General features: G+C 39.3%; 1 protein-coding gene across 1 annotated transcript; it reads left to right on the top strand.

Annotated features, from left to right (window-relative positions):
* The first annotated feature begins 8964 nt into the window (after window positions 1-8964).
* rgra (retinal G protein coupled receptor a) lies at window positions 8965-15692 on the top strand. Its single transcript, XM_012880642.3, has 7 exons — window positions 8965-9143; window positions 9430-9586; window positions 11385-11506; window positions 11914-12067; window positions 12409-12526; window positions 14806-14919; window positions 15245-15692. The coding sequence occupies exons 1-7, from the start codon at window positions 9065-9067 to the stop codon at window positions 15386-15388; spliced, it is 888 nt and encodes a 295-aa protein (XP_012736096.3). The 5' UTR covers window positions 8965-9064; the 3' UTR covers window positions 15389-15692.
* The last annotated feature ends 612 nt before the right edge of the window (window positions 15693-16304 follow it).

The following is a 16304-nucleotide window of genomic DNA, read 5'->3' as shown; positions in this document are numbered from 1 at the left end:
GAGATTCCCGCTCCGCTGTTTTACAGGTGCTGCTTTAGAGACTCATCGGGGCTTTTACGCAGCAACATTACGCATGATTCAGCTGCTAGTTCGTTTCCTTTAGAGGGGGGCGGATCGATCCTAGGATCGATACTATCGATCAACCAACGCGGGTATTGATATTGAACAATATGGTTTTAACAGGATCGATCCTTTTTATTCTTCTCCCGCGCGCGCTGACTGCAGCAGATTCACCAGACCAGTCTCCCCTTCTGTGCCAACACCGGCACTCTGCTGGCTGCTGCTCCCCCTCCCCTCTCGTACAGGCTCAGCGGCATCAGCCAATCAGCACGCAGGCTCAGCCTGTCCCGCCCACTGTGCTCTTTCAACTCAAATACACAAACAACGCCGCGCGCGGCGCGCGCGGCCTCCTGTTCAGACACGGAGAGAGAGAGAGACGCCAGAGCGCAAAAACTTGAAGAGAGAAATATTTTAGTAAAAAGCTGGTTAAATTTAGTGAGGAAACACAAACAAACAGAGGAAAGAGTGAAAGCGACAGAGGAAACTTCTCTGATTGCCCAGACCCACAGACTGACGTCACTGACTGAGGCGCTTCAGTCCTCCGGAGGACATCCAGGTAGATCAGAGCAGCAGTTCATGTTAATTTTCAAAGTAGATATTATCTATCATATGTTACTGGAGCCCACACAGAAAATGTAATTAAGACCTTGAAAGAACCCAGTACATATATCCTATTAAAAAGTGTTATTTAAGATAAGATAACATTAGCTAATCCTTTATTTATCCCACGACGGGGAAATTATAGGATTAAAACAACAAGCAGGTGCACACAATACAGACAAATTACATGAGGATTGAAAGATATAAGAGGTGGATTAGGAAAAAAAACACTGAACATAACATTATTATTATTATTATTTAATTGTAATAATAAAATAAAAATCAAATGTTAAAAGTATCGGTATCGGATCGATATCGGCGATACTGCCCCTTGTATTTACTTGGTATCGGATCGATTAAAAATTCCCAGTATCGCCCACCTCTAGTTTCCTTCACGTCTATGCCCCTCTTGAGAAGCAGACCTGCTCTGCTCAGCTCAGCGTTAGATTGCTACAGCGTGTAACTTTCCTCGTCACTCTTCTGTCATCTTAGCCTCCGTCCTAACCAGAGTGTATTTCTCATCTCTGTTGCTGGGTTGCGTAGTCGTGTGCCTCTGAGCGAGTAATTACCCCCAAAATGATGCAGCTTGAAATTGTTCTGTGTGATCAGAGGCTTTATGTTGGTGGTCTGGACGAACCTAGTGAGGCAGACTATCCGCTTCACCTTTAATGCCACCAGCGGGGCCCACTCAACGGAAGGGACTTTTTTTTTTTCAGTGCTGCGCACGCAAGGGATAAAACAGCGGGTGAAAAGCATAATACAGACTGGGCAACTTTTAAAGAGGGAGAATGATGACGGAGGGTTCTGGGCTAATGCGTCCAATGTTTCAAGACCCTAAAAATAACTCTGGTTGTGTAATCTCCAACAATCTAACAAACAACAACAACAAAACAAAATAGTGCAATCTGAATTCAGGAGAAAAAAAGAATCACACCACTCGATTGTTATAATGACAAGAGTCAAACAGCAGGAGTTCATATGGAAATTCCTATGCAGATTATTTCTATTTTAAAGTCCCTTGTAGGCAAGAAAAATTACATTTATATATTTGATGACCATATGGGATGACTAGATTTTACAAGCACAAGGTGTTTCTCATATTTTAACATTGCATCATAATAACTAAGAATATCAATGAAAAGTTAATTTGTTCCTTTATTTAATTAAAAAAGTAAAATATTTCAAGTTTTTGTTAAAGGTGACCAATTATGCTTCTGTTTAAAACAATTTTGGATGGGTCTAATAATCATCATCATCGCAACAAATATTCCAATGAAACTTTGTGTTTAAACCCATTCCTTAAAGAGCAGTGGGTTGTCACTATGCAGCACCTGGAGAGCATTCAGGGGCTAAGTGTCTTGCAGAGAGACCCAGAATGGCAGTCTGTGGGAGTCAAACCAGCCTCCAGGAAAAAAAGCACATTGCTCTAACCACTAGGGGCCACCACTCCTCCAGGCCTACGGGCTGTGCAAATAAATATGCACCACAACTCAATGTTACACTTTCACTTTATAGACATGAAGCGGGGCCAGTGCTTAAAAACACCTCTGTGCAGCTTCTGTATTGTTGCCCACACATTACCCCATTGAGACAGCTGCTTACCCAAGGCCAAAATCTAATAGAATGAAAACTGATCTAAAATGTGCAAATCAGGAAAATCTCAAAAAAAATTAATACAACTTAACTTGAAGCAAAAAATAAAAAAAGTTAAATGTGATTTATTTAATATAAGGTCTGAGGCCTCCGGACATGGACCGCAAGCGCTACCCCTACACAACCAGCATGCCTTGACAAATTATGATTATTGAACAGTGCCATGACTACACTTTTGTTATTATAACTGATATCTTTAAAATTAACAATTAGGTGCGCTAGTTAGCATAGGGGTGGCGTGTGCATGCCTATGTACAGAGGCCTCAATCCTCGTCTCAGCTGCCCCAGGTTCAATTCTGACCAGCAGTCCTTTGCTACATGTCTTTTTTTTCACTTGAACTTTGAGATTATTTTTGAGAAAACAAAAAGAAAAAAGTGATTGAGGACCTCAAAGCTGCCCTGGTTATCCATCATTGTTTTCAGTAACCACTGTTATTCCTACTGCTTCTTGCCCTATCTGTCTACAATTTGCAAAAAATATACATATAACATATTACAAAAAAACAAGAAACAGTATAAAAATACCAAATTTAATATAAACTGTGAATTTGCTGCAGTGACATTTCTTTACAAGGCTAATATGGCCCACTAAATATTCACGCTGAAACACATCATACAAGAATTCAAGTATTAGATTAGTCTACATTTGTGGAAAGTTGTTTTATGGAACAATAAAAGGAGATCTGTAGGAATAAATCCCTTGAGATTTACCTGTGTGTAAAAAAAGAATGTCAGGTGAGAGATTACCAAGCTTTGAACTGATGTGATGGATTCATAAAAGATTTTCTTTCTAAATCCAAGGCATTTGATGTTAAGTCTTACCACCCATACACCCACAGAAAAATTGTCCCCAAAATACAACCAAGCCAACAGTAATTATAGCATCATACAAAAGACAAACTTATACAAATATCTTATTGAAAATATTTTTATACATTTCAAGGAAAAACCAGGATCAGTATCAAAAGGACACACTTACATCCAAAATACACTTTTTTCCTGCCACAACATAGACTTTGGATTTTCTTACAGCTGGTTTTTACTTTCGATATAAAATTACTCCTTGGTAAGAAGAAAAAAAATCCAAGAAGGCAGTGGAGTACATTTCCAGACCTTTATCCTGGAAACCAAGGCTCTTCTGTTATCAGATATTTTGATATTTCACTCCCACTCTGTCAGGTATTCCTTTTCCATGCTGATTCTGAACGAGACAACAAACACGGAGGCAGGCACATAGTTAAAAGGTTTTATTGAGAAATGTGATTAGTGGAAACTGTGTGGGCTCTGGTAACAGACTGGAAACAGACAAACAAAGTTACAAACCGACAGCAGACAGGTTGGTGAAATAGACAGTTCTGTGGCAGGGTTACGGTGTGGGTTAGTGGATGGGTCCAGGGAGATTGTGAGTCAGTGCACAGACAGCTGCAGTTGGCTGTCCGAGTGGTGTCCTGTGTAATGTTTCAAGGTAGCTAATTCAATAAAATTTATTTATATTGCGCCAATTCATGATACATGTCATCTTAAGGCACTTTCCAAAATCAAATTCAATCAGATTATACAGATTGGTCAAAAAGTTTCCCAGTAGATTGCATCAAGTCTTGACAAGCAGCATTCACTCCTCCTGAAAGAGCGTAGAGCCACAGGGAGAATCGTCCGCATTGTCAATGGCTTTGCAGCAATCCCTTTATACTGAGCATGCATGAAGCGACAGTGGAGAGGAAAACTCCCCTTTGGCAGAGAGGAAAACCTCCAGCAGAACCAGAACCAGGCTCAGTGTGAACGGTCATCTGCCTCGACGGACTGGGGATTAGAGAAGACAGAGCAGAGACACAATAAGAGAGACAAAACATTGATCCTGGAATCTGTTCTACATTAGATGGTAATCCACTAATAGCTGGTGGTGGATGCAGGAGGGTGGCCGGGCAGCCAATGGCTCAGTGGAATGACAGGATGAGTCTTTATCAGTGCCAGGAGTGGAGATGAACAGGAGTTACAGAAAGGCTCTTGAACACAGCAAGAAAAGCTTACTTGGCTTCTCTTATTAAAACAAGAACACAGCTGCAGGGTAAAGATCCAACAACCTAGCCACAGGGTTCTGTAAGGAAAAAACATGGACAAGTCAAAGGAAACAGCAAGGCTTCAGGACAAGGTTCTCAGAATCATCACACACCACACAGATCTGTGCACCTGACACACTTGCTGTTCAGTTAAGGTTTGTGAGAAAAGTTTAGAATAAAATGTTTTCTGCACATGAACTAACATTGGTCTCTGAGCTTGTGAGGGGGGCCTCTTTTCTACGAAATATAAATAATCCTGCATTGAGAGTCCAATTGAGTTAAATTGAAGTATGACGACCCACATTCTAGCTGAGAGGCTTATGGAAGCGAAGAGATGAAGCTGCAAATAAACATTATTAAACTAAAAATGCAGTGCAGGCAAGGATAGGCCACCATTAACGAGCTGAATACAAGAAAAGCTTAACATGTTTTACATGCACAGAAAACAAATAGTAACAAAGAGAGCACAAGGAGCTTAAGTGTATTAAGTGTAAGTAAAATGCAGATATAGTGCCAAATTGTTATACTGCTTTAAATTCTCATATCAGTTGAGTGGTCGTCAGACATTTTCTGTTGCCCCCCCCCCCCCCCCCCCCCCCCCCCGTGAAGTATGAAAAATGTCCAGCCCCCTCATCCCCACAAAACCTCCACAAAATGGGTCACTTAATGCAAGGAAGCCACTGCTCTGAGGATTAGCCAAAATCCCTTTTACATTTCATAAGAGTTAAATATATGTTATAACACCTGCTATTTTTCAACATTGCCACATTTTATTAAATATATAGTAATAAATACAACTGTATAAAACGTGTTTAGTTTGACATGTCCCTGCAGTTAAAAAAGACTGAAGCAGCACCCGTTACTTTTAGCTAGCTATGAACCTCATCATCAATACTTAAAATAAACTAGCTGAAAATATGTCAAAAATTATATCAAGCCACTAAAATGGTAGAGAAAATAAGAGTATCCATCCACAGACATTCATAGCTACATCCCTCAATGCAGTGAAGCCATTGCTTTGATAATTACCCAGAATCCCTTGCTACTCATACTACTGACTGCAGGTACAGAGCAAAAATATGATGGTGTTGTTGTCCACTTAAGCAGGATATTTCTATAATGGCCTCATGGACATGTTTAACTATGTAACAACTTTGCTGAATTTGCTGGACAAAATAAAGCCAAGGTTAAAACAACAATATTCTGTGGGTGGGTGCACGGCCCTAAACATGCGGGCACACATCAGCAAACTTTTTCAGAAATAAAAAAAAAGTTTTTAACTTATTATATTTATTTATACATAATTATTATTATATATAGTTTTGTTAACACAATCAGTACACATCTACTGAATTTTAGTCATCCATCTATCTTCTCCTGCTTATCTGGGGTCCTGTTGCAGGGGCTGCAGCCTTAGGAGAGAGGCCCATACTTCCCTCTCGCCAGCAACTACTCAATTTGATGAACTCAATTTATCAAATTGAATAACCAAATGAAAAAAAAAGCTGACAGTAGGGCCATATTGTGCATGCTTTTTGATATATATGTTGCTATATATATATATATATATATATATATATATATATATATATATATATATATATATATATATATATATATATATATATATATATATATATATATATATATAACAATAGCATACTGTTTAATAACAATATATTAAATGATCACTAAAAATTGTAACTTAGAGCTTGTGAAATGTTTGCTCTGAATAAATTAAATAAAAATCAAGTAACCAATATACTATATAAGATCCAACTATTTAAAAATGAGGTGAGACTTTCTGATGAGAGCAGGGCTGTTCAGGTAGCATTACATAAATAATATACCATTACCAAAATCAATATACCTCACCAGACTGTCATGTGGCTCAACTTAAAACTTACCTTACATTTTAAATAAGAAACCCAGTTTGGGTAATTTATGCAAACAATAGACTTATTTTTATTCCAGTAAAATCCAATAGACAGAGGTTTTTCTAAATAAGTGAGCAGGGGTCTTCAATTGAAATAGCTAAGGGTCCGTCTGGGGGGCAATGTTGATTTTGAAACATCTCCAGATCTCTGATCTGTGGGCATTTGTCACACTATTTTACTCCGCAAACTTTATAGCCGTCCTTGCATCGTCTGTTTAAAAACCATCTGTGGCAAGAAGTATAAAAATATGGTTTAAAGCACTTCTTTGTACGTCAGGTGGAAGGCCCCCACAGCTGGACTGGGGTTTGCTAATTACAGACCACTGTCATATCTCATGCCTCGCTGTATGAAAAGACAAATGTTAGTGATAGTGATGCATTGATGCGATGCAGTGATAGATTTTTTTAGCCTAACTGGCTAGTAGCCACATAATGTTGTCAGTGTCAATGTAATGTGTAAGGATTGGGTTAAGAGACTGGTAAAACACTGCCATTACCTGTCTGTCCGATGCTGTGGATGCAGATTGGCCTGGCCACTCAGCGCTGCCTGAGGGATAAGTGAAGGTGGAGGAGGAGAGGTAAAGGCAGAATTCTTCACCAAAAATCAAAACATTTTTAGAGGGAACTGATGACAGAGAGGGTCATAACTATTTTTTAAATATTAATGAATCAAGAAAGGATTTGGCTCAAGCAGAAAGGGCATTTTTTTTCCACCCAGGGCGAAAACGCAGGTACTTGCGCACCACTAGGGGTCTATCTTTGCAAGTGCCTGTCGATAAGTGAAAAATTATTTGTGTTGTATCTTACATTTCACATATCAATTTGTCATGGAAAATATGCTCCTAAAACAATGACTATATGTCCATCTGCACCAGCTCTATTAGCTGGAGGGCCAAATAGTGCCATTCTTTAACGGGTCTGTGCAACTGTACTTTAAAAAGGAGAAAAGGAGTCGTGATCATCTTTTGTTATAACCTTTGTTAGGATCATGTGACTAAAAACCTAACATATTTTCACATATATCTTACCAGCAATTTTTCATATAATCCTTGGAGCAGCACAATCTCATGTTTGTTTTCCTTTGACCCATTTGAAAGAAAATCTGCACATGCTTTTAACAGCTAACACATAGTAAGCTATTTGCTCCATTGCACGCTGGGGATAATGGCAAGACTGTATCCAATCAATGCTATTTTTAATCAGCTATTCTTAAACTATGTTTTAGTCCCAGCTACAATGCCTCCTGTCTGCCATTGTTGCAGCACATGAACTTCAGACTGAGTAAAGCTCCGGTTAAAACATCTGCGGGTTCAAAAAATCATTTAGTTTTATCCTCTATCATCGTAAACAAATACACAGCGGGCTTAATCCTCTAAGGTCAGTGTGTCCGTCAAAAGTTGAAGCTGCACGAAAAGATGGCTGACAGTTCCAGAGGGCCGTGTAAGTGGGATCAGGGATTAAGGAGGACACAAAACAGCATCCCCAGTGCACTCTGTCGCTTGTTCACTGCAATTGCTTTGGGTCAGAGAGTGAATGAGTAAATGAGCCTGACTACTGTATTGACATAAAACATTTTACAATTATAAATGAACAAAAGATAGTGACTTATATAGTTATTCCTACCCTTTACAAGTCCTTTACCCTACCCTCACACTTTGTCACATTACAGCCAAAAATTGAGACTATTTTACGTGGATTTTATGTGAAAGTAGAGCATAAATGAAAAGTCTACTTTAAACATCTGAAAGCCCCCATTATTGTGATACCCTGAAATTAAATGTCGTGCAATCAACGGCCTTCAGGAATCACCTTAACGGTAGCGTGCACCTCAGGTTAAATACAGCTCTTCTGAGAAAGCACCGCAACACACAATTTCTACAATGAAATAGAGGAGGTGCAAGAATGGGGAAGCCAGACAGAGTCGGTAAGATGGATGGAACTGAATACAGGTCAGTCCTGAAGAAAACACACAGGCAGCAAATTACTTCAGACTCAGAGGTTCACCTTCCAGCAGGACAACAGAAAATGTACAGCTAGAGCTGATCTACACATTTTAGATGAAGACATATTCATCTTTGGAATGTCCAAGTCAAAGTCCAGATCTAAATAGAAATATAGAACGTCCAGGAGATGTTATCCAACCTGACAGAACATGAGCTATTTTGCAAAGAAAACTGGGCCAAAATGTTATTGTTTAGACGTACATAGCCTATAGATAGGTGTTGCAGCTGTTCTTGCAGAGAAAGGATCTGCAACATATTGCCTAAGGGAGGTTAAATGCCAGTGTCCCCAAATCACGGCGGGAATTTATTGCTCAGACGTATGCAGATGTTGGTCGGATCGTCGGCCGCATTCTCACAGACACCTGTTGGGCGTAAAGCGAGACAGACCGGCATCAGACGCATGTTCTGGTCTGTGGCGGCTGCACCAGAAGTCGGGACATGAACGCACAAAGGCTTGTTGTGCAACTAACTGAGCGCTTTATTGTTGCGACGGGGGCAAATGCGCATTAAGCGCCACGGTTTGTGCGGTTATGTTCATTAAGACATTCCTGCGAGGATTGGGGCGACAGACAGAGAGAGGGAGAGAGGGTGGGGTGGGGTGAGGGTGGTGGGGGCTTTACATAATAAACTGCGTGCTTTTCACGTGAAATGCCCCCTTTATAATCGGACCCTGTGCAGCCAACACCGAGGCACGCCGTGGACAAGCGCACTAAACGGAGAGAGGAATAAGTCAGCGGCGTTCAATCGCAGCCAGGATGGTCACGTCGTACCCTTTACCGGAGGGCTTCTCCGAGCTCGACGTGTTCTCGTTGGGATCTTGTCTGCTGGTGGAGGGTGAGTGTTTTTTCTGCCAATCCCTCCGACTATGAGGAGGGGTGTGCGCCACATTAACCCACGGCAGGAGCCGTCACCTCTCGGACACTGATCCCATGGCGTCAGCGTGTTGTTTTCTGTCTTTTATCAATGTTGCCGCCTCCTCTGGCGCTGTGCGAACAAACTAATGGATGAAACCGACTCCGAGCTGTCGCCGTTGTGCTCGCACGCGTCGTAATAAGCGACGCATGTGCGCACTAGCTTTCATCCTCGAGACTGTAAACATGTCGTTTGTGCTCTGCCGAAGGTCTGCTGGGCTTCTTTCTGAACGCGGTGACAATCGTGGCTTTCGTCAAAGTGAGAGAGCTGAGGACGCCCAGCAATTTCCTGGTGTTCAGTTTAGCCATGGCTGATATCGGCATCTCCATGAACGCCACAGTCGCAGCTTTCTCCAGCTTTTTGAGGTGAGTTATGTAAGCTTGGCTTTTATAATTACATGGGCCGGGCCTCCTGGGGCTAAATGTAAAGTGGTGTAATGAGGGAAACACAAAAGTGGAAACAGGGTGTTAAACTCTAGTGTCAGTTAATTGAAGACAATAATATTGCGATTTTTATTGCTGTAACGCTTTTAAAAACATCATGTGGTTGAAAGTTCTACAACAGGTAAAACACAAGACAAATATAAAAATGGCAATCCTAACAATACTGATATAGCACAATTAAATCTAAATAATCAGCGACAAACTCACATTTGGTTAAACGTCAAAGAATAAAAGTCATCTATTGAGCCAGGTCTTATTCTTTTGGGCCAAAACAGAAGAAGCCAGATCTCCTTTCAATTTCCTCTGTGATTTAAGAAACACTAGCAGCATCTGGTCCGCTGACCTGAGGGAACGAGCTGAGACATAACTGTGCAACAGGCTGGACAAATAGGCTGGCGCTATGCCATTAAGATACTTAAAAACAAATAAAAGAACTTTAAAATTAATCCTGAAACAAATAGACAGTCAGTCCAGTGACACTGAGTGATGTGTTTCTTTGTATGTATAAAAATTCAATCTGTAATATTTTGGATTAGTTGAAAATGTGACAGTTTACCGGCTAATTCCTGTTATAAAGAAAGTTTCAATAATCCAACCAGGAGGTTTATTAAAGCAATGGTTACTGATTCTAGGCCCCACCCAGAAAAGAGAGGTTTATTCTCAAAGAGATTAAAGTAATTGTAATGTAACAACTCCTGTGTCTAGGAAGCCTAATTTCCTGCTATTATGACAACATGAAGTCAAAAGGACACTCCAAGCGACTCAGATAAAATAATCACTGAAATGTATCAGTCAGAAGATGACAACAGAAAGATGTCCAACACGCTGGCGATCTCCAGAGTTCAATTCAATCTATCATTAAGAAATTAAGGCAGTGTCCCATACAACTGTTGGTACTCATAAACAAAATGACCAGGCAAGAGCGCGCTGGTGAGTAATGGTACCAAGACACCTACAACCACCCTGTAGGTTATAAAATGTTCATTGACTGAGATGGAGTACTCTAAATACTACAACTGCTGAATGGGTTCTTCCGCAATTGAAGCTGTATGGGCAACTGCCAAAAAAAAAAAAAACTCATAGGAAATATCACCTGCAATTCACTGAAGAAAATATTTTCTTTTGGGAATTAGCTGCATGCTATGTTTGGTGAAAATAAAACACTGGGCATAACCAAAACATACAAAGTAATATAATTGTGAAGTATCATTACACTTACTGGAGTACAATAACTGCCCACTGTTCCCCATTCAGTTACTTCACTGAATGAAAAGCAGAGATGATCTAGTCATAAATGCACTTGACACAAAGCATAGTAGCAACATTTATGTGAAAGTGAGACTGTTTGTTCTTATGTGACTCATTGTTCTTATGTTGTTTTCTATCTGCTTAGCTTGTTGTTTCATCTGGAGGCTACATACATATATATAGATGTGTGTAGCAGTCATGTTTTATGAGAGAAGAAGACCAGGCAGCTTGTATACAGGGAGAGTGAGGAGAGAAGGCATGGAGCAACAGCTGATAGAGAATGATGGCAGAGGCAGACAGGGAATAACTCAGGGAAGAAATCTAACAAATAAACAAGAAGGCTTTCAAAAGGCTTTCAACAGTCAGTCTCAATCAAAATCAGCTTCAGTAATGTGAGATCAAGAAAATAAACACGTCTTGATGTATATTCAAAACCCTATAATAACCTCATACCCTCATCTCTTCCCTGCAGGTACTGGCCTTACGGCTCAGAAGGTTGCCAGACTCATGGCTTTCAGGGATTCATGACAGCGCTTGCCAGCCTTAACTTTATAGCAGCTATTGCTTGGGACAGATATCATCAATACTGCACGAGTAAGTTGACACCCAGAGGTAATGAACGGTCTCAAAACCTCATCCATTGCTTCTCCTGTGATGCACCGTCTCAAAGAGGACCTTAATTGTCTCAGATTGCTTTGATCATCATGATAAAAATCACAGTAGGGTTCTGTTGTGATAACTATTGTACTGACTGTGAGCTTCAACAATTAGATAAATTACCATGTGTTGTTCTTGAATGTGATGTTTTTAGCTGCAAAAAAGGAGAAGAGGGGATTACCAACATATTTTTACCTGCTTCAGTTGGTTATTCTGGTATAACCGCTGTTTCCAAAAAAAGTAGTGATTTGAAGAGAAAAATAAAATGTTTTCCTATCTCAAACTACACACACACATGTTAGAGGTACTTTTAAAACAGACAAGCTGAATCTTTCTCTCACCAGGGACGAAGCTGCAGTGGAGCAGCGCCATCTCTTTGGCTGTGTTTGTCTGGATGTTTGCCGCCTTCTGGGCAGCCATGCCCCTCATCGGCTGGGGAGAGTATGATTATGAGCCTCTCAGGACTTGCTGCACACTGGATTACAGCAAAGGAGACAGGTGCTGTCCATGCACAGACTTCTTAATGCTCAGAAGAGAAATATGCCTTTATTGTATTTTTCATCAGTTCCTCACAGCTAGGGGTCAGTTCACAATATGTTAGAGATTGTGAGTATGTGGATTCTGAGAAAAGATAGCCAAATGTCCATCTGTAATTCATTTTGTCTTGGGTAAACTAATTGTATTGCCATATTCATTACATATGGTGAAGTACAAAAAAGTGTGGTATGGTTTAATAAACTGGATATTAGTAATAATATTGATACATCAGAAGGATATTGGAATGTATTTTTGCACAGAAGTTCTATTTCACAGCCTAACATGCATTTCTCTTTTAACAGGAACTATGTTTCATACTTGATCCCTATGAGCATTTTCAACATGGGCATACAGGTGTTTGTTGTCCTGACTTCCTACCAGTCCATTGCACAGAAATTCAAAAAGACTGGAAACCCCAGGGTAAGTAATGTAATAAATAGATGATCCACCTACATTATTAGAACAGGGAGTCTTTTATGTGAGGATTTATTGTGCTCTGCAAGGGAAGGGGTGGGAGCATACACAGAGATATTAGATTTAAAGAGGTAGCTCAGAATTTTTGAAGTTGGATTGTGCTGAAAGGGTATTTGTTGAAAATATGTTTTATCTATATATCTACAACTGATGGGTTGTTAGCTGCAAATTAGCTGGTCCTGGGGGATAATGCCAACAGCTGGTCTCAGAGACACTAAGGCCATGGTAGATTTCTCCTATCATAAACAACTCCAGTGTCAAAAACATTGAAGAGGTTTATGTTGACGCTGTTTTATGACTGCTTAAAACAATCAATTTTATTTACATTTGCACGGTTATTTGCACGTGAAACGGAGGTACGTATGCTTTCAATAATCTCCCTTTGTGAAACCTGTGCTCAGAACAGAACATTTAAAGCATTTCTGATCAGAGTAACTACCTGAAAATAAGTGAGGCAATATAAAAATCAAATTTTACCTAAACCACTATAATATTTTGCGTTTTGCAAAATTTCCAATGTGTGTCAGCCAATTACATTTTGAGGAAATTTTTCACGTTTCATTCTCAGTACACGTTTCATGTCCATTTACCCTGTAAATTATTCAAAACGTCAGTATAAATAGCTGCCCTATGTAAATCTGAAAATTATGTGTAGGTTTATCAAATAGCATTTTTTATAAATCACTAGGATGTTTTTGAAGAATGTTATCTACTGCAGATAAAAAAATGACAAGAAATCTAGAGCTATCCCTTCAACTTGGCATCAGCACAGACGTTGAGGCTTTCAGGGACGAAAGAGCATGTAATTACTTAAATCCAACAAAGTGACTCTTACAAGCAATTTAAAAACAACAACTACAAAGTAAATCTTCACAATAGTCACTAAAGATCATGTGTCTGCCTGCTCTGATGTCACCCGTTGAAGGAAATCAAACTAATCCTTGAGGACAAGCATTTTTCTCACATGGATGCTATTTAGAGCACATTGTGACATTGCCTTAGGGGGAGGTCAGGGCTTCATTGACACAAACATCTCTGTCTATAGTAGGTTGAATAGAAGAGATCTGCATTGGTTGAATCCGGTTGCCCCACGTTATGTTGCGTAAGCCCATTACTTACAGTCATCTGAACTGGCTGGATACACTGTTATTACAATGGGCTAGGACCAAAAATGAGTGCTTCAACCAAAGCACTATAACATCAAACAATGTCACCACACCATTCTGCATAGCTTTCAACACATTTCACAGGGTTTAAAGAGTCTTTACACGTCACTAATTCATCTATGCAGAAGAGAGTGCAGCCACATTTTGTTTAAAATCACTTAACTTCATTAAAGTCTTACGTTTTTGTCATGTTGAGGTTCGTAAAGGACCCAAGTGCAGAGACTGACTGTGGAAAAAAAAGGAGTTCTTTAATAATATAAAACAAAGAGAACTCACAGAGGAAATAGCAGGTCATGAAGGACAGGCAACAAAAAGAACAGAATAATCCAGCAATGAACAATGAGAAACCAGGAGCTTAAATACTGAGCCAATGGTGTAAGGAGGCACAAAGGAGCCAGAGCTAATCAGGGGAGATATAGAACAGCTGTGGCCGAAGGAAATCAGGGAAGGAATACTTATTAACACCAAATCAGAAACCAGACACTAAGAGCAAGCCAAAGGGACGAGATTACCAGAGATCTAGAAGAAATGAATCCAATCGCACAAAGAGCAGAACATGAGGCTATACTAAGAAACTATTCCAAAATAAACAAACTAATATGGCAACACCTTACTAACAGTGATCAATACAGAGAATTGAACTAAATATTACAAGACCTATAGAACACATAAAAAAACAAAGAAATTATTTGAGAACAAAGCAAGGACTGTAACAGTTTTAAGACTTTGGGAAAAAATTTTATACCACCATTAAGTCAAAGTTTAGTAATGTTTCTGTACAAACAAGGGGTGTAACTGAGAATAACATCTACTTTGAGCTTTGTATTACAACACTCATTGGCTTTTTCTAGCTTTGTTATAATGATCTTAACGCATACTCTTGTTCTCTCAGACATTCTTCTGGGCATGTGATCGGCCTTGCAAGCAGGAAAATCTCATGATGAATGGCATTTTTTTGTCTACACGCCCCACCCCCAACCTCCTTATCAAAAACAAATCATTCTTGAACTGGAGCTTTAAGTTCTTAATTTTTATGCTTTTGTTACTATTGATTTGCAGTTTAATCCCAACACTCCTCTGAAGACTCTGCTGTTCTGCTGGGGGCCTTATGGTATCCTGGCTTTCTATGCAGCTGTGGAAAATGCAACCCTAGTTTCACCAAAGCTGCGGATGGTAAGGACATGTAGTACAGTGAGCAGTGTAGTAGAGTAAAAATACTGTATATCAGCTCTTTTGCTTTGGAAATAGGTTGTACTCATCATGTAGAACTTTAATTTGAAAGAACATAACCCCAATGGGTTCGTTTGGGATTTGATTGAATTGTACAGGTTAGGGTCTGACCTTTGGAATCTGGTTGAATAAAAAAAAAATTCTGTATTAGTATTGATTTGTCTGAAACGTCTATTTGCAATTAGAGTTTTTGCACGTATGTACAACAAACCAACATGTGACGTCTTTTAAGTCCTGATATTCATGTAGCGTTCACCTCCCCACACAGATCGCTCCTATCCTGGCTAAGACCTCGCCCACCTTTAATCCTCTTCTGTACGCTTTGGGAAATGAGAACTACAGAGGAGGCATCTGGCAGCTTCTAACAGGGGAAAAGATTGATGTGCCTCAAACTGATAATAAGTCCAAATAAACAGCATACTGTTGTAGATGTTTCTTTCCGTGAGAGTCTGTGCTGTACAATGTGTTGTAAGCAGTGCGAACCGTTGCCTCTTGTCTGCTTTACATATGCCCTGGATTTGTTCCCCCATCACCTCTGCCAGTGTGTGTCTGCAGTGCTGCAAATATTACAAAATACACTGTCATCATGTTCAATTTCATTGCCGTCACTTATGGAATATAGTAAAACACTTGATGTGTTTTCCTTTTGTAACACGTGATTTGTGTTTTCTCAGTTTAATTTAATTTCTTAATTTAAGTAATGAATGGCTTTAATTTTTAGCTGATCGTATTTATTTTTGATGCAGATTACATCCAAATGTTCAAAATGTAGTTGTTTAAAAAGAAAAAAGAAAAGTACAGTTATACAAAGCATCCTAGGTAGGCACAAACCGCGTCATGCAAAACAACCAATGTTTATCAGTTTAACTCAAATAATATAGACAAGCAATCTTTTCAACACAATGGTTTATTAGAAGAAAAAGCAAAAAGATGTATATATATATATATATATATATATGTATATATATATATATATATATATATATATATATATATATATATATATATATATATATATATATATATATATATATATATATACATATATATACATATATATACATATAAAGTTGTCTCTAGTGGAATGAAGAGGAAATCCCCCCAAATAATCTAATTTTAGCTAAATAAGTTTTACCTTGACGTCAGCAGGCCAAAGGGGCTCCAAGCTGGCATTCTTTACTTACTGGCCACAAAAGTGTGTATTGGACCAGATATTACCTCCTGCTCTTTTACTGATCTCTGTATTCAGGGTGAAACTGTTATAATTCTCTAAACAAAAAATCCATTCTTCAATGCAGACGCACATCCAGGAAAGGTCAGATTATGAA

Source organism: Fundulus heteroclitus, chromosome 22 (assembly GCF_011125445.2).
Source record: "Fundulus heteroclitus isolate FHET01 chromosome 22, MU-UCD_Fhet_4.1, whole genome shotgun sequence".
In the NCBI taxonomy this organism is placed as follows: Eukaryota; Metazoa; Chordata; class Actinopteri; order Cyprinodontiformes; family Fundulidae; genus Fundulus; species Fundulus heteroclitus.
The sequence above is the reverse complement of the archived record's forward strand: the minus strand, read 5'-3'. Positions and strand labels throughout refer to the sequence as shown.

Bases quoted from the DNA above. Each gene is read 5' to 3' on its own strand.
- rgra (XM_012880642.3), top strand. From the start codon at position 9,065: ATGGTCACGTCGTACCCTTTACCGGAGGGCTTCTCCGAGCTCGACGTG. The intron at 12,068-12,408 runs GTGCTGTCCATG...CTCTTTTAACAG, and splicing joins GATTACAGCAAAGGAGACAG to GAACTATGTTTCATACTTGA. The intron at 14,920-15,244 runs GTAAGGACATGT...CTCCCCACACAG, and splicing joins TTTCACCAAAGCTGCGGATG to ATCGCTCCTATCCTGGCTAA.